Source organism: Felis catus, chromosome C1 (genome assembly GCF_018350175.1).
Source record: "Felis catus isolate Fca126 chromosome C1, F.catus_Fca126_mat1.0, whole genome shotgun sequence".
In the NCBI taxonomy this organism is placed as follows: Eukaryota; Metazoa; Chordata; class Mammalia; order Carnivora; family Felidae; genus Felis; species Felis catus.
Window position 1 is genome coordinate 35,901,155 of NC_058375.1, and position 23,294 is coordinate 35,924,448.

The 23,294-nt window shown below is 37.3% G+C and overlaps 1 protein-coding gene across 2 annotated transcripts in view; it reads right to left on the bottom strand.

Moving 5' to 3' along the window:
* Positions 1 to 23,294, bottom strand: part of TESK2 (testis associated actin remodelling kinase 2) — a 133,585-nt gene that overhangs the window by 95,743 nt on the left and 14,548 nt on the right. For both annotated transcript variants that reach the window (XM_045035726.1, XM_003990031.5), the window contains exon 2: positions 9,329 to 9,638. In XM_045035726.1, coding sequence (XP_044891661.1) covers positions 9,329 to 9,550 — 222 coding nt within the window. In that variant the 5' untranslated portion in view covers positions 9,551 to 9,638. The remainder of the gene's footprint in view (positions 1 to 9,328; positions 9,639 to 23,294) is intronic.

Below are 23,294 nucleotides of genomic sequence, written 5' to 3' on the forward strand. Positions count from 1 at the left end.
GATTCTGTGTCTCCCTCTCTCTCTGCCCCTCCCCCGTTCATGCTCTGTCTCTCTCTGTCCCAAAAATAAATAAACGTTGAAAAAAAAAATTTTTTTTAAAAAGAAAAAGAAAAAAGCTACATTGATACTTTGTTCTGGAATGGGATTCCAGGTTTTACAGTTTTCACAATACATGCTAAAATACAGAGTTATATCATGGGGTAATAAAAAGTGAGTTATCTCAAAAGATTGGAACAATCACCTTCCTAGAAAGTCTCCTTCCAATCATATTCTCAAACAAAACAGGACTAGATTAAAAAGAAAGGAAGAACCTTCTACTGTATCCCAAAAGAAGCACTCTTAATTGGAAACATTAAGCACGTTGTCAGTCACTGCTAACAATGGAACTGGACAGATTTTTCACTTACCAGAAGGTGAGAAGTGGGGTCCACTGTGCCATTTGGTTTTATATTTTTCTCTCTTACTCTATTAGATGTGCACACAAACACTAATGTCATCTCCACTTACACATGCTTCAGTCCTTCCCTAACATCCAAAATATTCTAAGTCATTTGCCTAGAAATAATGAAATTGCCCTTAATCTCTATTTCATGATTTTTTTAATGAAAAGGAAAGATTAACAATCAAAGGTGAATATTTGAAGCTCACAAATATTATAAATGCAAATCCAACTTACTTTGTTTCTAGAAGTATATTTTCCCCAAATTCAATAAGAGATTATAAAATGCTTTCAACTTTTCTATGCTTTTAGGCCACAGATTTACAACCTCAGCACTATTAACATTTAAGGCCATATAATTCTGTGTTGCAGAGCACTGTCCTGTGCAGTATAGGATGTTTTGTGACATCCCTGGCCCCTACCCACTAGATACCAGTAGCATTCACTGCCTAATTGTGACAACCAAAAATAACTTCAGACACTGTCAAATATCACGTTCAGAGCAAAACTTCCCCCAGTTGAGAACAACTGCTCCAGTCCAAGTCCATCTGCCTTAATTATTTCCTAACAGTAGATTAGCTAAACTTATCATTAACCTTAAAAACAAACACATTTTTTGTGAAATACAGAAGCTGAATACACCTAAAAGAGAAGGCTTGTCTTTTGGGTTTGTATAAATCCATTTCTGGAACATATAAACATAACAAAGATCTATTTGTAAGGATGAGTGACCAGAAGGTCCTAAATTCTAAAACTGAATTATTTTAAAGGAATACAAGCAAGTCACATAAATCCACATTCCTCAGTGTAAAGTCATCCATCAACCAGTCTTCCTTTTGCTATCTAAAGCAACTGAAAGTCCTTAAATTATCTGCATAATTTCTATCTCCCATACCAGAAATCAAATATTTCCTTTTATTGCCAGTGATACACTTTTTATTTAACCTGACCTTTAAAACTCTGTAGTCATTTGTACTTTGTAATCAAAGATAAAAACTAACCATATCCTAGTTGCATTATAGTTATCAGACCAGGAGTTGGCAAACTTTTTCTGTAAAGGGTCAGAGAGTAAATACCTTAGGCTTGAAGGGCCACGTGGTCTTTGTTACAACTATTTAAATCTGTTATTGTAGCACAAAGGCAACCATAAAACATACATACTGACAAATGGGTGTGGATGTGTTGCAATAAAACTTTATTTACAAAAAAAGTGGCAGGCTATAGTTTATCAAACCCTGTATCAGACTATTACATGCAGAATAAATAAATAGACAAATTTCTCTCTTTCCCAATGGTAATGTCCTCACCATAAAATTAACTAATTACTTTCTAAAATACCATGAAATAATGTTAACTAGCTTTCTCCTTTTCATAGTAGGCATTTATAGTAGGATAATGCTAGATCCTACTGCCTTAAATGAGGAATAAAAGCCAACTATGAAAATCAAGTTCAGGTTTGAGATCTATACAGAAAGCCTGAGCCAAGAAATCAAAATAAAGCCTTTAGGTTCAGATCTAGAACCTATATGACTCCAGCAGAGGCAAACGTGAAACCACTATATTAAGTACATCCACAACTTAGAACAAAAGAACTCGGGGCACCTGGGTGGCTCAGTCGGTTGGGCATCCAACTTCAGCTCACATCATGATCTCTCAGTTCCTGAGTTCAAGCCCCACATCGGGCTCTGTGCTGACAGCTTGGAGTTTGGAGTTTGGAGCTTGAAGCCTGCTTCAGATTCTGTGTGTCTCTCTCTGCCCCTCCCCTACTTGTACTGTTTCTCTCTTTCTTAAAAATAAATAAACATTAAAACACACACACACATACACACACACGAGCTCCAAGGGAGGGGCACCTGGGTGGCTCAGTAGGTTAAGTATCTGACTCTGGATTTCGGCTCAGGTCATGATCTCATGGTTTGTGAGTTCGAGCCCCATGTCTGGCTCTGTGCTGACCGCAAGAAGCCTGCTTGGGATTCTCTCCTCCTCTCTGTCTGCCCCTCCCCTCCTCATGCTCTCTCTCTCTTTCTCTCTCAAAATAAATAAATAGACATTAAAAAAAAAAAAGAAAAGAAATCCTTTTTTTAAAAAAAAGAACTCCAGGGGAAATCGTCTCCCACTGAAAACAGATTTTCAATTAAAAAAATTATAAATCACAGGAGAAATGAAAATCCATGAAAAAGGACCAACAAACCAAATAGTGTAGGGTCTATACTCCAAGAGTTGCAACTAATCTAAAAGTTACTTAAACAAACAAAAGATTTAAGTCAAAATTTACTCATTTCTATGCAAGTATATTAGAAACCCTATAAGAAATAATAACTTTTTAGTAAAATATAATTTACCAAAATTGACCCAGAAGAAACAAAAATCTAAATAGACCAATTACCCCAGAAGAAAAGGAAAAGTATCAAAGTACCTGACCAAACATTGCACAGGAGAATTCTATATTAATGAATTCTTAAGGAGTAATTCCAAAACTATTTCAACTGTTCCAAAGCATAGGGGGGAAAAGACTTCAAAATAATTTTTTTTGAGGTAAGAATAACATTGCTACCAAAACTAATAACAAAAGCATGAAAGAGAAAACCACAGACAAGTCTCACAAATACCAAGGCAAAAACCCCCAGCAAAAAGAAGTTAGCAGCACATGAAAAAATAATATACCAGGAATGCAAGGATGGCTCACTATTAGAACACCTACTAATACAACTCACTTTACTAAGAGATCAAAAGAAAAAAATAGTTTTATCACCATATGTATTAGAGTTCTCCAGAGGAACAGAACTAATAGGATATATACAGAGAGAAAGAGATTTATTATTAAGAATTGGCTCACATGATAATGGAAGCTGAGAAGTTCCAAGATCTGCAGTCAGCAAGCTGGAGACCCAGGAGAGACAATGGTGTAGTTCCAGTCCAAGTCCGAAGGCCTGAGATCCAGGAGGGCCAACGATATAAGTTCCAATCCAAAAGCTGGCAGTCTCAAGGCCCAAGAATATTTTGGTTCCAATCCAAAAGCAGAAAAAGACCAATGTCCCAACTCAAGCAGTCAGGCAGGAAGGGTTCCCCTCTTAATTATAAGAAGGTCAGCCTTTTTATTCTATTCAGATCTTCAAATGTTTCGATGAGGGCCACCCACATTAGGGAGGGCAATCTATTTTACTTACATCCACTGATTCAAATGTTAATCTCATCCCAAAACACTCTCACAGACACACCCAGAATAATGTTTAACCAAATATCTGGGTACTTGGTGGCCCTGTCAAGTTGACACGTAAAAGTAACCATCATACCATAGATTCTGAGAAGACACGTGGTAAAATTCAACATCCATTCCTCATAAAAATAATTCTTAAGAAAATAGAAGATTTTTGTTAATATTTTAAAGATCTAATAGAATAAAATATATTTATTTCAGCCTCCAAATCATATTAATTAGGAAACACTACAAGCATTCCCATTAAAGTCAGGAACAAAACAAAGATAACAAATATCACTATTAATATTTTAGGAAGTATTAGTCATTGCAGTTGGTTGAGAAAAAGTGAGGTATAAAAATAAGAAATAAATAAACATATCATCATTTATAGCTGACATGATTATAAACCTGGAAAACCAAAACAAGTCAACTGAAAATCTATCACAAACATTAATAATTCAGTATGTTAGGGGAGCCTAGGTGGCTCAGTTGGTTTCCACTCAGGTCATGATCTCATAGTTCATGAGTTCAAGCCCCGTGTTGGACTCTGTGCTGACAGCTCAGAGCCTGGAGCCTGCTTTGGATTCTGTGTCTCCCTCTCCTTCTGCCCCTCCCCCACTTGTGCTCTGTCTCTGTGTCTCAAAAATGAATAAGCATTAAAAAAAATTGTTTTTAATTCAGTATGTTGGCTGCATCAAAATTAATATGCAAAATTTGGTAGTCCTCATATGCAAACAACAAACAGAAGATATAATGGAAGGAGAGCTCCAATTTACAATTGCAATAGAAAAGAGAAAAAACTAAGAATAAACGTTGCAGAAAATGTGCAAGCTAAAAAATTTCTAATGTCTACCAAGGGGCACAAAATACTTGAAGAGATACAAAATAAAGGTATGGAATGTACTTACATAAAAGATTCAATACCATAAAGACATTAATTCTCCCTAAATCTATAAATTCTCTCTAACCTCAATAAAAATGGCAATAGAATGCTTTAGGAAACTGACAAGCTGATTGATTCTAAAAGTCACCTAAAGGGGTGCCTGGCTGGCTCAGTCAGTAAAGCATACAACTCTTGATCCCAGGGTTGTGATTTCAAGCCCCATACTGGATTTGGAGCCTAATTAAAATAAAAAGTTTTAAAAGTAGATAAATCTCACATAAAAAATAAGGAAGAAACACCAAGACAATTCTGAAAAGGAAGAATAATGATAGAGAACTAGACTAACCAGATATTAAAATAAAGTTGCAATGATTAAGTTATTATAACAGTGTGTACTAGTATATAAACAGACAAATCAAGGCAACAGATTAAACAGACCTAAGAAAACAGACCTTGAAACATACCAAAATACTTAGGAAAATTCAGCAAATTTTCCAATCAGTGAGAAAAATATTAAATACATAATAAATATTGCTGGTACAACTGAATGATGAATTCCAGATAGATCAAATATTTAAATATAAGTAGTAAAATCATAAGATTAAAAAATGATAATTTTATTTGTAACATGGAAATATAGAGAATTTCTAAATAAGAAGATAGAAATGAAAAGACACATATAGAACTTTATGCAAACAAACACATAAAACAGAGAATTAATACTTGTTTCAAACACATTGGCCAAAAAAAAAAAAAAAAAAGACCATGTATTAGGTCAAAACAAAATCTAAGTATACTCTAAAAGGTAGACATCATGTACATCATTTTCTCTGATCATCATTAGAAATTAAATATCAGAGGTGCCTGGGTGGCTCAATCAGTTAAATGTCAGACTTCAGGTCAGGTCATGATCTAGCAGTTTATGAGTTTGAGCCCATGTCAGGCTTTGTGCTGACAGCTCAGAGCCTGGAGCCTGCCTCAAATTCTGTGTCTCCCCCTCTCTCTGCCCCTGCCCCTGCTCACACTGTCTCTACTTCAAAAGTAAACATTAAAAAAAATTTTTTTAATCTTTAAAAAAAAAAAACAAAACCCTACAGCAAACATTATGTTACTGGTAAAAAACTCAAAGCTTTCTGGTTAAGATTAGGAAAATGGTACGGATGTACCTTCTCTCTACTGCTTTTCTTTTCTTTTTTTTAATGTTTGTTTATTTATTTTGAGAGAAAGAGAAAGCACGAGCAGGGGAAGAACAGAGAGAGAGGGAGAGAGAGAATCCCAAGCAGGCTCCGCACTCAGCATAGAGCCCAACACAGGGCTCCCTCCATCTCACCACTGTGAGATCATGACCTGAGCCAAAATGAAGAGTTAGATCCCTAACTGGCTGAGCCCACCCAGGTGCTCCCTCACTACTGCATTTGAACATCATACTATAAGTCCTAGCTAATAGATAAGATAAGATAAGATAAGATAAGATAAGATAAGATAAGATAAGATAAGATAAGATAAGATAAGATATACAGGTTGGAAGGAAAAAAGATAAAACTGTCTTTGTTCACAGATGACATAACCATCTATGTAGCAATCCTAAAGAATCTATTAAAAAAACCTCCTGGGACTGATAAGCAATTGTAATAAGGCTTCAGGATACAAGGTTAGTGTAAAAAAAGTCAGTCACATTCATATACACCAGTAATGAACAACTGGAATTTAAAATTAAAAACACATTACTATTTACATTACACCACATACAAAAGTTAACTTGAGTGGATCAAAGACCTAAATGCAAAGACCTAAATCTATAAAACTCTTACAGGAAAACACTGGGGAAAATCTTCATGATATTGTATTTGGCAATAATTTCTTGGATATCACACCAAAAAGCACAAGCAACCCAAGAAAAAATAGATAAACTGGACTTAATCATAATTTAAAACTTGTATATATCAAAGGACACAATCAAGAGAGTTAAAAGACCATCTATAGGAGAAAATATTTTCAACTCATATACATACATACAAATGCAACCCAATTCAAAAATGGGCAAAGGAACTGCCAACAGACACATGAAAAGATGCTCAGCGTCACTAATCATCAGGGAAATGCAAATCAAAACCACAGTGAGATAGCACCTCACAACTGTCAGAATGGCTAAAATTAAAGCACAAGAAACAACAAGTGTTAGGGAGGATATAGAGAAAAAAGAACCCTCATGCACTGTTGGTCAAAATGCAAACTGGGGGGCGCCTGGGTGACTCGGTTAAGCGGCCGGTTAAGCGGCAAACTTCAGCTCAGGTCATGATCTCATGGTCCGTGAGTTCCAGCCCCGCGTCGGGCTCTGTGCTGACAGCTCAGAGCCTGGAGCCTGTTTCAGATTCTGTGTCTCCCTCTCTCTGACCCTCCCCGTTCATGCTCTGTCTCTCTCTGTCTCAAAAATAAATAAACGTTAAAAAAAAAATTTTTTTTTAAATGCAAACTGGTACAGCTACTGTGGAAAACATATGGATGTTCCTCAAAAAATTAAAAATACAACTACCATATGATCCAGTAATTCTGCTACTAAGTATTCACACAAAGAATACAAAGATACTAATTTGAAAAAATATATGCACTCCTATGTTTATTGAAGCAGTATTTACAATAACCAAAATATGGAAGCAACCCAAGTGTCCATCATTAGATGAATGGATAAAAAAGATGTGGTATATTTATATACAACAGAATATTATTCAGCCATAAAAAAAGAATGAAATCTTGCCATTTGCAACACCATGGATGAATCTAGAGGATGTAATGCTAAGTGAAATAGGTTAGTCAGATAAAGAGACAAATACCATAGGATTTCACCTATATGTGGAATTTAAGAAACAAAATAAATGGACAAAGGAAAAAAAGAGACAAACCAAAAAACAGACCCTTAACTGTAGAGAACAAAATGATGGTTACCAGAGGGGAGGTGGGCTGGGAGATTGATCAAATAGGCGAAGGGGATAAAGAGTTCACTTATCATGGGGTGCCTGGGTGGCTCAGTCGGTTAAGCATCCAACTTCAGCTCAGGTCATGATCTCATGGTTCGTGGGTTCTGGCCCTGCATCAGTCTCTGTGCTGACAGCTCAGAGCCTGGAGCCTACTTTGGATTCTGTGTCTCCCTCTCTTTGCCCCTTCCTCATTTGCACTCTGTCTCTATCTCTCAAAAATGAAACATTAAAAAAAAAGAGAGAGAGAGAGAGTACACTTATCATGATAAGCACTGAGTAATGTACAGAATTGTTGAATCACCATTGTATACATGAAACTAATATACACTGTATGTTAAGTATAGTGGAATTAATTTTTTTTTTTTTAATGGGCAAAGGGGGGCTCCTGGGTGGCTCAGTCAGTTAGAGTCCAACTTCGGCTCAGATCATGATCTTGAGTTTTGTACGTTCGAGCCCTGCATCGGGCTCTGTGCTGACAGCTTGGAGCCTGGAGCCTGCTTCAGATTCTGTGTCTCCCTCTCTCTCTGCCACTCCCCTGCTCGCGCTCTCTCTCTCTCTCTCAAAAATAATAAACATTAAAGTTAAAAAAAAAAACACCTGGAACTTGAAATATGGCTTAAATTGGAACATGGGTAGTTCATCCATAGTGACAGGTATAAAGACTGAGTAAGTGGGTAAAGATACTGGATTAGTAGGTATTTGTGGTGATAGGAGGCTGTGGAAGTTCTCCAGCTTGCTTCAGTTTTCTCAGTGAATTAGGAAGTAAGCTCATCACTGAAAAGAAGTACTGAGGTTTTGATGAGAGAAGAAAAAGTATGAAATAATGTTCTGGGAGAGTAAGTGAACTTGGGAAATACGAATACTTGGAAGCATTAAGGGCTCAACTTTATTAAAAAATAACCAAATAAAAACTATATGAGTGGGTATATATGTGTATTTTCTTACATTTATATATAAATTTTTATATATGTATATAAGATGTCTGTGTATAATATATGTATAAGCACAGAAAAGGATCCAGAAGTATACATACCAAATTGTTAATAATGCTTATTATTAGAGAGAGAGATATATATAGGGAGGGGGAGTGGAAGATACTCCTATATTATTTGAATTTTTGATCAGCATGTATTATTTTTATAATTAAAATAAAATAGCCTAGAAGTTTATAGTGTGAGAGGACAGTTTATTTTTTTAATTAATTTATTTTTTTGATCAAAATAAGGGCCTTGATAAATGTCTCTGGAGAGATGGAAAGAGGAAAAAATAGGATATAAACAACTATTATGTACAACTCCCAATGGTAAAATTCTCCCAGTCATCCCCTCCATCTCCAAAGTGTCTGAGGCAGTGATTGGGCACCACCAAGTAAATACAAAAATATCCAGGTTCTGACTCTAGGCGCTGATGGAAAAGGGGCAGGTCAGGCCTCCCAGGCATAAATGGAAGGAGCAGATATGATGTAAATCACATGAATTTCCATCTTCAAGGTAACTCCAAACTGCTGGCTGGCTCAGGGCATCCCCAGAACCCTCCTGCATTCTCCTGCATGTTGAGTGCATCTGGTAGCAGACCCCAAGTGAGACCCAGTATACTGGCCAGGGTCATGGTGTCACACATGGACCAGCAAAAGCACACATAGCACTGGCCAGGCCCATGGCCACCAACAGTCCCAAAGCCGGAGGAGAGGAAAATTTAGAACACTGATCAAGATGCACAGCACCCTCACCTCAACTAGGCAAAGGATATGTCATAATTAAACACAATTATCAACTCTGTAGTAAAGCTGATTATCAACAAGACACTATGAGAAAAGCAGAGGCATCACTCACCTTGAACACTTCAGAGAAGAAGCCAGACCCTATTTTTTCACAGGTGAAGTCATCTAAACGCGTCAGTCTAGAAAAGGCACTTATAAGAGCTCGATATGAAGATGGCCAAACTCTTCCCACCTGGGTCATGTTCCCATCTCCCCCACCACCTCCTTCAAGATCTTCAAGACGCTCCACACGTGGAGGAAAGCCTGCAATTGAATTCCGTTTGCTCCGATCCATCGTCTCAATAATCACTTTTTCTTCTTTTAAGAAGGAACTCCACACATAATACGATTTTGTTGAGTTTTACTTCTCTTCCGGTTTGATGCTAAAAGAGATATCGGAAAGATATTTCATTAAAACCATTAATGAATAAATACATGCAAACCAATGAATTATCAATGTAAAAATATTTCCTCTTTCACATTCTAGGTCCTGATTTTCAGATCTAAAAAATACTTTATACCTTTACCTTCAAAAATACTGATATATTTAAAGCCCAAAATGTAGTCAGTCTTTAGAGTAGACTATAATAAATATCAACTGCATTCTAAAAAACAAAATAACAATAATATCTATCATTCATTGAGCACCCATTCTAGGAATCATAGTATAAAAGCTGTACATAGGTCACCATTTCATTCTCAAATAATCCATGATAGGGGAGCCTGTGTGACTCAGTTGGTTAAGCATCCGACTCTTCGTTTTGGCTCAGTCATGATCTTGTAGTTCATGAGTTCAAGCCTGCATCAGGCTCTGTGCTGACAACCTGGACTCTGCTTGGGATTCTCTGTCTCCCTCTCTCCCTGCCCCTTACCTATACTCATGCTCTCTCTCTCTCTCTCAGAAATAAACATTTAAATAATAATAATAATCCATGATATAAGAATTAGTATGTTCTTGGGGCGCCTGGGTGGCTCAGTAGGTTAAGTGTCCAACTTTGGCTCCGGTCATAATCTCACAGTTTGTGAGTTTGAGCCCTGCATGGGGCTCTGTGCTGACAGCTCAGAGCCAGGAGCCTGCTTCAGATTCTGTGACTCCCTATCGCTGCCCCTCCCCTGCTCAAACTCTGTCTCTCTCTCTCTGTCTCTGTCTGTCTCTGTCTCTCTCTCAAAAATAAATAAACATTAAAAAAATAAACTTTAGAAAAGGGGATCAGTACTTGAGTGCAGAGAAAGACAAGGGTGACTGTAATGTGGACAGAGATAGAAAAGATGGGGAAAAATAAACTTCACTTTAGAAAAATAAAATACAATGGGGCACCTGGGTGGCTCAGTTGGTTAAGTTTCCAACTTCAGCTCAGGTCATGATCTCACGGTTCGTGAGTTCAAGCCCCATGTCAGGCTCCATGTTGACAGTTCAGAGCCTACAGCCTGTTTCTGTCTCCCAGTCTCCCTGCTTGTGCGTTCTCTCTCTCAAAAATAAAAGTAAACATTAAAATTTAAAAAAAAAAGAAAGTACAAAATACTGAAGTTAAAACTACATAAAACATAGTTGCTTGTGAAATTACTAACAATCTGACTGCCTTACTATCTACTGACTTTTAATTTTTTTAGATATATTTCATTTTGAATGAAATACATTATTAACTTCCACAATGCCCTCAATTTTTCTGGTGGGTAGCAGATTCTATTGTCTATATACTAAGACTTGGAAGACAGAATTGCTCATTGCAGCTCAATAGGTCTGAGAGGAGGTAAGGAACACCTAATACCAACTAAACTGGTTTGGTTGCAGCTGTTACAAGTTTCAAAATAGCACAATAGGCTGAAATTTTTCTTTTTTCTTTCTTTTTTTTTTTTTTTTTTTTTTTCAAGTAGGCTCCATGCCCAGCATGGAGCCCAACACAGGGCTTGAACTCATGATCCTGAGATCAAGACCTGAGCTGAGATCAAGAGTTGACTGCTCAACCAAATGAGCCAATCAGGTGCCCCTAGGCTGAAATTTTTGATATTTTTATTCTGAAAAGCAAATATCTTTGTATCTTGGTTCATGAGGAAGGGGAAAAGTATTTATTTAAAAGGTATATGCTGGGGCGCCTGGGTGGCTCAGTTGGTTAAGTATCTGACTTTTGCTCAGGTCATGATCTCATGGTTCATGAGTTTGAGCCTTGCACTTCGGATCCTCTGTCTCCCTCTCTCTCTCTGCCCCTCCCCTGCTCATTCTCTCTCTCTCTCTCTCAAATAAATAAATAAATACAATTTTTTAAGAAGGTTAAAAAAATAAAAGGTATATACTTATACAAACTCCTGCACAACAGGAGATGTGAACAAGAATATTCATTTTATTTCAGCATTGTTTGTAATAAGTGTGTGTGTGGAGGGGGGAGGAAACAACCCAAAGTTAATCTGTAAGAACAATAGGAAACTATAGAATATTTTCAATGAAATACATAGAACTTACAATGAATGAACTCTATCTAGCAATGTAGATGTATTTCAAAAGCAATACTAAGTAGGGGGAAAGAAGCAAGTTGTAGTTAAGTGGTATCATTAAAATTTAATTCAAAAACATTTGTTTAAGTTACAAAAAAATGGAAGTGAAAAGAAAGCTGGGGTAGCAATACTTATATGGACAAAATGGGACTTTAAAAAAAAGATGATAAAAAGAAACAAAGGAGGACACTACATAATGATAAAGGGAAAATTTCAACAAGAGAATGTAACAACTATAAATACATAAAGTAATCATTAACAGACATAAAGGAAAAAATTGACAATGATACAATAGTAGCGGACTTTAACACCCCACTTACATCGATAGATCAGACAGAAAATCAACAAGGAAACAATAGCTTTGAATGACACATTACACCATATGGATCTAATAGATATATTCAGAACATCCAAAAACAGTGGAATACACATTCTTTTCAAGTGCACATGGAACATTCTCCAGAACAAATCACATGTTAGACCACAAAACAAGTCTCAACAAATTGAAAAAGACTAAAATCATATCACGCATCTTTCCTGGGGATAATAGTATGAAACTAGAAACCAATCACAAGACAAAATCTGGAAAGAACACAAATACACAGAGGCTAAATAACTTGCTAGTAAACAATAAATGGGTCAACCGAGAAATCAAAGAAATTTAAAAATACATGGAGACAAATGAAAAAGAAAATACAACTGTCCAAAATCTTTGGGATGCAGCAAAAGCTATTCTAAAGGGAATATTATAATAATGCAGGCCTACCTCAAGAAACAAAAAAAAAAATCTCAAATAAACAACCTAACTTTACGCCTAAAGGAGCTAGAAAAAGAGTAACAAAGCCTAAAGCTAGTAGAAGGAAGATAATAATAAAGATTAGAGCACAAATAAATAAAATAGAAACTAAAAAAAAAAAAAAAAAAAAAAAGAACAGATCAATGAAACCAGGACCTGGTTCTTCGAAAAGATCAACAAAATCGTTAAGCATTTAGCCAGACTCATCAAAAAAAAAAAAAAAAAAAAAAAAAAAAAAAAAAAAAGAGCGAGAAAGAGGACTCAAATGAATAAAATCAGAATGAAGGAGGAGAAATAAAAACAACACCAACACCAAGAAATACAAAGGATTATAAGAGAATATTATGAAAAATTATATGCCAACACCCAAAAAACAAATAATCCAGTGAAGAAATGGGCAAAAGACATGGATAGACACTTCTCCATAGAAGACATCTAGATGGCCAACCAACACATAAAAAAATGCTCAACATCACTCATCACATCAAAACAGTGAGATACAACCTCACACCATTCAGAATGGCTAACATTAACAACTCAGGTAACAACAGATGTTGGTGAGGATGCGGAGAAAGAGGATCTCTTTTGCACTGCTGGTGGGAATGCAAACTGATGCAGCCACTCTGGAAAACAGTATGGAGGTTGCTCAAAAAATTAAAAATAGAACTACCCTACAACCCAGCAATTGCACTACTGGGTAGGAGAGAGAGAGAGAGAGAGAGAGAGAGAGAGAGAGAGAGAGAGAATTGCAAGCAGGCTCTGCACTGACAACACAAAGCCTGATGTAGGACTCGAACTCATGAACTGTGAGATCATGACCTGACAAGAAACCAAAACTCGGACACCTAACTGAGACACCCAAGTGCTCCCTAAATGACCATGTTTTAAATGAAATCAACCAAGCTACAAGTGACTTTCAATTTAATCTGATAAATTTTAATTAGCCATGAAAGGCAACAAAAGTACAAATGAAACCACGTCCTATTTTTTAAATCTGAAAATGATTAATTAAAAAAAATTTTTTAATGTTTATTTTATTTTTGAGAGAGAGATAGAGCAGGGGAGGGGCAGAGAGAGAGACGCACACAAAATTCAAAGCGTCTCCAGGTTCTGAGCTGTCAGCATAGGGCCTGACACAAGGCTTGAATCTGCAAACTGTGTGATCATGACCTGAGCCGAAGTCAGACACTCAACCAACTGAGTCACCCAGGCACCCCTGAAAATGATTAATTTTAAAGTAAAAAAGAAATTATTTGAAATGTGTGAGATTTTTACATTTTCAGCCTCTCAATTACCTCCTTTAGTCTTATTTATGGAATATTATATTTTTTATACTAATTGTACCCCTGAAAGTATACAATTTGGGGGAACAAAGACAACTGCAATTACTCTCACATTTACTAGAAAGATTCAATGACTGAAAAAATGCAGGTTTCACTTTAAACAGACCACTTGAGGGGCGCCTGGGTGGCTCAGCCAGTTGAGCATTGCACTCTTGACTACAGCTTAGGTCATGATCTCATGGTCTGTGGGTTCGAGCCCCACATCATGCTCCATGCTGGCAGTGCGGAGCCTGCTCGGGACTGTCTCTCTCTCCCTTCTCTCTGCCCCTTCCCCACTCACGCTCTCTCACTCTCTCTCAAAAACAAATAAATGTTAAAAAAAAAAAAAGAAGAAGAAGAATTAATTTTCAGAGCACCTGGGTATTTTAGCCGGTTGAGCATCTGAATTTGGCTGAGGTTATGATCTCACAGTTTGTGAGTTCGAGGCCTGCATTGGGCTGTGTGCTGACAGCTCAGAGCTTGGAGCCTGCTTCGGATTCAGTGTCTCCCTTTCTCTCTGCACCTCCCCCACTCATTCTTTCTCCCTCTCTCTTTTTTTTTTTAATTTATTTATTTTTGAAAGACAGAGTGAGACAGAGCACGAGTAGAGCAAGGGCAGAGAGAGGAGACACAGAATCTGAAGCGGGCTCCAGGCTCTGAGCAAGTGTTCAGCACAGAGCCCGATGCAGGTCTCGAACCCACAAACCGTGAGATCACAACCTGAGCCAAAGTTGGACACTTAACCGACTGAGCCACCCAGGCGTACCCCCCCCTCAAAATTAAACATTAAAAAAAAGAAGAAGAATTCATTTTCCTGGGACAAGATGGAGTCATTCATGCTGTTCCTGACAGTGTGAGGATCAGAAGAACTGCACATGGTAAATGGACCACCACATTTCACAGAAAGTACATCGTTTCCAAGGGAATGTGGGAAAAACTGCAAAGTCTACACATTTAGTAAGGATGGCACCTTGTTTGCCTGGGGCAATGGAGAAAGATAAATATTATCAATGTCACTAACAAGGGACTACTGCACTCCTTTGACCTCCCAAAGGCAATTTGCCTTGAGTTCTCACCCAAAAACACTGTCTTGGCAATGTGGCAGCCTCACATTACTTCTAAAGACAGCACAGCTAGGATACCCAACCTACCACTTTATGATGTGAAAACAGGTACATGTTTGAAGTCTTTCATCTAGAAAAAAATGCAAAATTGGTGTCCATCCGGGTGAGGAGATGAATATTTGTGTTGGAAATGTTAACGGGGCACCTGAGTGGCTCAGTTGGTTGAGCCTCCGACTTCAGCTCAGGTTATGATCTCATGCTTCATGGGTTTGAGCCCTGCATGACACTATCTGCTGTCAGCACAGAGCCTGCTTTGGATCCTCTGTTTTCCTTTCTCTCTGCCCCTCCCCTGCTCTCACTTTTTCTCTCTTTCAAATATAAATAAACATTAAAAAATAAAAAGGAAATGTTAACAATGAAGTTCACTTCTTTGAAAAAATTCTAGTATGGAAATATTTATGAAATAAATTTACTATTTATTATAAATGTATAGTTTTACTGCCTTATATGGCATCATAGGGTTTCCCTAAATACTGTTAATAGATTAAAAATTGCTATTAATTCATTTGAATAACTCTTCTATATCTAAAAGCTAGTGAAATTCTAAAACACAAAGATTTCCTTTTATAATAAGTTTTTATTTTTTAAAGACTTTTTAATTTTTAATTTTTATTTTTTGTAGAGAGAGGAAGAGAGAGTGTGCGTGCGAACAGGGGAGAGCAGAGAGAGGGAGAAGGAGAATCCCAACTAGGTCCTGCGTTGTTAGCATGGAGCCCAACACAGGGCTCAATCTCATGAACCTGAGATCATGACCTGAGCTGAAATCAAGAGTCGGATGTTCAACCAACTGCCCCAAACTTGGAATTCTTAAATGAAAACTGGTGATAGTATGATCTGCTTCACTAAAAATATTTCAGTTGGAGTCCCAGTGGTTCTCATTTAGGGACATGTGAAAATTTAGGAGGAGGAAGGTCCTTGTCAGGGAGGAGTTACTGTCACAGTGAAGGTGTGGGGTGGGCACTACTGGCATTTTAGTGGGCAGGGGCCAGGAAAGCTAAATGTCCTACAATGCATAGAACACTCCTGCACAACAAAGAATTGTCCTGCCCTAAATGCCAATAGTGCCCTCGTTGAGAAATACTGTGTTAGAAAAGCTACATCAGTTTGGTACTTTAAACTAGGAAATAGCCTTTAGCAGTCTTTCAAAAATGCCAAAATTATGTTGCTAGGAAGGACACAAATCATTTTTTAGTAACTGTATTCTCAATTTCAACACTTATAAACTTGGAAGTTCAAACCTTTTGCTTTTTTACATAGGCGAGTGTTGCTTTTCAAAGGCTAATTTTCACTTATATTGGGGATTGATTTATTTTTCACAAAGAAGGTACAATTAAAAACTTTAGGGAAAGTAAAAGCTACCAGTGAATGAGCCAGTGAATTAAATACTCTATATCCAATATTATATATATTATCCTTCAAAGCAGGAACTCCACAAATGATTTTCCAGAGAATCAAGGAAACTTTTCTAGGACTCACAGATCATACTCCCATCTGAAATGTTTCTGGAAATAATAACTGCAGTTACCATTTACCATGGACCATGCATTCTACCAAGTGGGTTTTTGTTTGTTTCATTTTGTTTTAAATTTTTTTTAATGTTTATTTATTTTTGAGAGAGAGAGCACAAGCCGGGGAGGGCAGAGAGAGAGGGAGACACAAAATCCACAGTAGGATCCAGACTCTAAGCTCACCACACAGAGCCTGATGCGGGGCTCAAACCCATGAACCATGAGATCATGACCTGAGTTCAACTGACTCAGGCGTTCAAACGACTAAACCACCTAGGCACTCCTACCAAGTGTTTTGCATACGCTATCTCTAGTATTTATGACAACTCTGCAAAGTAGGTATTATCTCCAATTTAAAGAGGACGAAATTAAGACACTGAGATTAAAAGACTTGATCAAACTCAAATAACTAGTGACAAACTTGGGATTCAAATTCAGTACTTCCAAATTGAAACACTTTCCACCATGATATGTCCCTTCCAGAAAAACAACTAAATTTCGTGAAAAATTATTTGCATATTAAGCTAGGTAGAAAGCTACTATTATTCCACTCCCACCCACCCCTCCACCCCCATCTTGACAACAGAGGCTAAGGAGTATGCAATGATAGCTCCACCAGCCTCTGGAACAAAAGCCTTTAGTCATTTAATCACATTCCACAGACATAAAAATGAGCATTGGTTTAAAAAGACAGACTGTCTAAAGAATGGATGCCAAGCTGCAAGCTGACAGGGAAGATACGTCAACTCCCAATCATATTTCTTTTCCATTCTGATATATAGTATTTATTGTTTCTTACCCTCTCATTTAATAGGCACAAAGTAGAGGAAACTTCACAATAATGGAGATGCAAATAAAATCCTGCAAGGTACTGACTAGTTATCAACCATCAGGTAGCAGGCAGGACATGGCAGTGTCAGTGTCAGCCAGCAACCAAAAATTTTCAATATCCATCCAAATATAGAATTGTATGTGCACAAAGTTGGTAATGAAGTTCCACAAAGTGAGTAAAAAAGTCTGCTGAGATTTCAGTGGACTTTTATAACCTGGGTATAAAGAGTAGAAAAAGAAGGCAAACAGTATCCTAATCATATATTGCTTTCTTTCTATTATCATAAAAATTTCCTAAGTCAAAACAAAACAAGGATTTGTTATGGGTAAGATGTAATCCAGAAAACTGGCCATTTTCCAGAACATGAATACTGACAAGTGCATTAGCTGTGTATCAAGACCAACCACATAGCAAATCTATATGACAGGTCTGCTCAGCTGCTATCCTTTCTATGAACCAACATAGCAAATACAGACACATTTCAGGATGACTGCCCAATTAAAAATAAAAGCAATACTGCTGAACTTGCCATCCTACTGCGAAATAATGAGTTGCAGTTTCCATTCAAACCAAAGGCAATCTAACATAGAAACTGGCATCCCCTATTTAATTAGCCATGAATTACACAATGGCATATATTGGTGTCAGACAGATCAAAAGCCAGTTCTTAAAACTGTATTATCTCTTTTGGATAAACATCTTTTCTACTCTTTTAACTACAATCTACCAGGCCTTATGTCATGACACAAAACAGAAACTTAGGTTTAAAATTGTAAAGGCATTTACATTAACTAGTCCAGTCTTTCGGACAATTCAGGAATCCTCTCTGTTAACTGACTCAAATGTTAATTGGATAACTAGGTAGGTACAAGGCATTATAATAAAATTTAATTAGTTACTATAATCCAAACAGTCCTCCAAGTGCTTTATATTTAATATTCATAATAGCCCAATAAAATAGATACTATTATTATTCTTGTTTTTTAAATGTGGAAACAAAGACATGAAGGAATTAGTTAACTGGTCCAAGCTCCTACAGCCAAGAAGTTGTAGAGCCAGAATTCAAATCCAGAGCCTGTACTCTTAATCATTATACTACTGCCTCTCTTAGATAAGCATATAGAAAACCAAATAAAACATGATTCAACCCCTCCAGGAGCTTAGTCTCCCCTTGGAAAGACACATGTAATTCAATGAGTACAATACAGTGTGATAATTGCTAATGACATGTTAAAAATAAGGAGGACTTAATTAAAGCACTAGCACTAAAGACAGAGAATTAGGAAAGCAGGTAAGTGACTTTAAAAACAAGAGCAAAAATTGGGGTGCCTGGGTGGCTCAGTTAAGCCTCCGACTTTGGCTCAGGTCATGATCTTGCGGTCCGTGAGTTCGAGCCCCACATCGGGCTCTGTGCTAAAGCTCAGAGCCTGGAGCCTGCTTCAGATTCTGTGTCTCCCTCTCTCTGCCTCTCCCCCACTCATGCTCTGTCTCTCTCTCTCTCTCTCTCTCTGTCAAAAATAAATAAACATTAAAAAAAATTTAAAACGAGAGCAAATAGAAGTAGGAGAAAGTAGGAGGTATGAGCAGTACTTAGGATGACTCCAAGTTTACCTAGAATCCTCCCCATGTTTCAAGCTTGGGTGATTTGGGGAATGAGTAGGAATTCACCAAAGGAAAATATTTGTGAACTGATTAAAATTCTCTTCTGATCACAGAGTTTGAGGTGCCTAAAAGAATACCAAGTGACAATATTTAGGAAGCAGCTATCAACACCACACTGGAGTCAGAAGAGAAGACTAGCCTGGAGATGCAGATTTGAAAGTCATTAGCACTTCCAAATATTCTAAAGAGTCTCTCAAAGTAGAGAATATGAGTAATAGTTAATATTTACTGAGTTGCTATTATGTGCCACAGCCCAGTCTCCTTCTCGACATCCTTAAATGAGATCAGATAAGAGGCCAAGGAAACACTAACATATACAGAACAAAAGAGAAACAACAGAGGTAAAAATAAAACCAGGAGAAAGTATGTCACACAAGCCAAAGGTGGAAATGATGAACATTATCAAATGCCACAAGGTAGTCAAATAATATGAAGAATGGTGGCCAATGGATTGAACATTACAGAAGCAAGAGTCAGCCCAGCCTACTGAAAAAACACCACTAAGAAAGAGCCCACTAATTCCTCCAGTGGCTTGTTCTATTATTGGAAAGTTCTAATTGTTACAAAAGTTTTTCTTTCTGAAGAAATATTAGAATGGAAAACATAGTATTCTATTCAAATTCTGACTCTGAAGGAGAATTAAGAGCTATAATGACTTAAATACAGTAATGATACTTGATTGAATCCTGATTTGAACAAACTAGATATAAAAGATAACTGAGGAAATTTTTATAAGGATTTCTACTAGATGATGGTAGAAAATCATTTAAGTTTATCAATCTTTTTTTAGTAATCTTTACACCCAACATGCAGCTCAGACTTACAACCACGAGATCAAGAGTCACATGCTCTTCTGCCTGAGCCAGTCAGGCACCCTGATGATAGTAGAAAATTATTATCAATTTTGTTAAGTGTGACAATGACATTAAGATTATATAAGACTTATTTTTGGAAAAACAGAGGTGAAATAGCATGTCTGTAGTTTCATTAAAATATATCAGAAAAAAATAAATGTAGCAAATTTTACAAAATGTTAATAACTTATATATGGGAGATGGGTAAATGGGTGTTACTTACATTTTGCTCATAATAACAAAAACAAAAAGGCTTCAGAAACAAAAGATAAACATTTTTTCAATTAAAAAAATCCAGCAAATTAATATAGGTATATCTTATTTTATTGTGCATAAATTACTATGCTTCACAGATAGTGCATTTTTTACAAACTGAAGGTTTATGGCAACCCTGCATTGATTAAGTCTATTGGCACCATTTTCCAACAGCATTTCTTCACTTCTCATCTCTCTCTCATTTTGGTAATTCTTCCACTACGACAAACTTTTCATTATTATCGTACTTGTTATGGTGATCTGTGATGTTACTAATTATCTGGGGATGTCACAAACTGCACCATATAAGATGGAGAACTGAAATGATGAATATTGTGAGTGTTCTAACTGCCCCATCAACCAGCTTTTCCCTCTTCTCTCTCCTTCTCCTAGGGCTAGGCCAGTTAATTTTTACTTTCAAGTCTTATTACTTAAGGAACACATTTCAGGAGCACCTGGGTGGCCCAGTCAGTTAAGTGTCTGACTTCAGTCCAGGTCACAATCTCATGGTTTCTGAGTTGGAGCCTAGCAGGCATCGGACTCTGTGCTGAGAATGCACAGCCTGCCTGGGATTCTCTCTCCCTCTCTGCCCCTCCCCTACTTGTGCATTCTCAATCTCCTTCTCTCTCTCTCTCTCTGTCTCTCTCTCTCTCAAAAATATAAAAAGAAAAAGAAACACATTCCATAAGGCTACAGCTGCTATAGGAAATGATTCCTTTGATGAATCTGGACAAAATAAACTGAAAATCTCCTGGAAAGGATTCACCATTCTAGATTCCATTAAGAACATTTGCTATTCATGGGAAGAAGTCAAAATAGCAACAGTAAATAAGAGTTTGGAAGAAACTGATTCCAATCCTTACACATGACTTTGTCAGGTTCAAGACATCAATGGAGGAAGTAACTGCAGATGGGGTGGAAATAGGCAAAAAATTAGAAGTGGAGCCCAAAGATGTGACTCAACTATTACAATCTCATGATAAAACTTGCTTTTTATGGGTGAGCAAATAAAGTATTTTCTTGGGGTGGAATCTACTCCTGAAGTTGCTGTGAAGATTGTTGAAATGAAAACAAAGGCTTTAGAACATCACATAAACTTAGGTGATAAAGCAGCTACAGGGTTTGAGAAGACTGACTCCAGTTTGGAAAGAAGTTCTCCTGTGGGTAAAATGCTATCAAACAGCGTCACATGCTACAGAGGAATCATTCCTGGAAGTAACAGAAATATCAATGTGGCAAACTTCACATTCTTGTCTTATTTTAAGAAATTGCTACAGCTGCCTCAACCTTCAGTAACCACTATGCTGATCAGGGAGCAGCCATCAACATCCAGACATGACTCTCCACCAGCAAAAAGATTATGACTCACTGAAAGGTGAGATGATGGTTAGCATTTTTAAGCAATACAGTACTGACCCTCAAACAACACATGTTTGAACTACATGGGTCCACTTATAAATGAGTTTTTGAGGGGCGCCTGGGTGACTCAGTCGGTTAAGCATCCGACTTCGGCTCAGGTCATGATCTCACGGTCCGTGAGTTCGAGCCCCGCGTTGGGCTCTGTGCTGACAGCTCAGAGCCTGGAGCCTGTTTCAGTCTGTGTCTCCCTCTCTCTCTGACACTCCCCCGTTCATGCTCTGTCTCTCCCTGTCTCAAAAATAAATGAAATGTTAAAAAAAACACAAATGAGTTTTTGATAAATATAGTACAGTACTATAAATATATTTTCCCAAGACTTTCTTAATAACATTTTCATTTCAAAACAAAACAAATTCTTTTCTCTAGCTTACTTTATTGTAAGAATACAATACATAATATATATATACAAAATACGTTAATCAACTGTCTTTTTGGTAAGACTTCCATGGGGCACTTGGGTGGCTCAGTCAGTTAAGCGTCTGACTTGGACTCAGATCATAATCTCATGGTTCGTGGGTTCAAGCCCCACGTTGGGCTCTGTGCTGACAGCTCAGAGCCTGGAGCCTGCTTCAGATTCTGTGTCTCCCTCTCTGTCTGTTCCTCCCCTGCTAACACTCTGTCTCTGTCTCTCAAAAATGAATAAATGTTAAAAAATTTTTAAAAAGTGGCACCTGGGTGGCTCAGTCAGTTAAGCATCCAACTTCAGCTCAGGCTGATTAATAAATAAACAGCAAAAATTTTTAATAAAAAAAAAAAGACTTCCAGTCAACAGCAGGCTATTAGTAGTTAAGTTATATGTGAATTTTTTACCATACCGGGGGTCAACACCCCAACCCCTGTGTTGTTCAGGGTACACTGTATTTTTTAACTAAGGTGTATATATATTTTTTGATATAATGCTACTGTATACATAACAGACTACAGTATAGTATAAACATAAATTTTATATGTACTGAGAATCAAAAATTTCATTTGGCCCATTTTAATGTGTTGGTATGGAACTAAATCTGCAATATCTCCAAGGCTATGCCTGTACAGCAAAGAGATCACAAACATCAACACTAGAAATGGAAAAACCAGCTGCTTTTATGTTGTGTGAATGAGTACTTATTGCTTGGAATAAAATTTCTAAAAAAGCAACACACATATATTCAAAAACTGTTATATCTCAAACAGTTTAGATGGAATAGCAGAGGATATACCATGGTGAACTGTGCTAGATAATTCAAAAAGGACCTAGTGATGGCGAAGATACTGAAATTGAAAAAGCATGTAAAGGCTTAAAATTTCATGAAATGAGAGCAGGAAAAAAGTGATTTTTCTAAAATATTATTATATAATTTAACATATATGGAGGGGGCACCTGGGTGACTCAGCCTGTTAAGCGACAGACTTCAGCTCAGGTCATGATCTCATAGTTCATGAGTTTGAGTCCTGCACAGGACTCTCTGCTGTCTGTGCAAGGAGCCTGCTTCTGATCCTGTCTCCCTCTCTCTGTGCCCGTCCCCCATGTGCATGTGCACTCTCTCTCAAAAATAAACACTTAATAATTAATCAATTAAATATATGTGTGTGACTAAAATAAACAAAATAAATTTTTAAAATTTTGAATCCGGGGCACCCGGGTGGCTCAGTTGGTTAAGTGTCCAACTTTGGCTCGGGCCATGATCTCTTGGTCCATGAGTTCAAGCCCCACGTCCAGTCAGCTCAGAGCCTGGAACTTGCTTCAGATTCTGTGTCTCCTGTCTCTGCCCCTCCCCCACTCACACTCTATCTC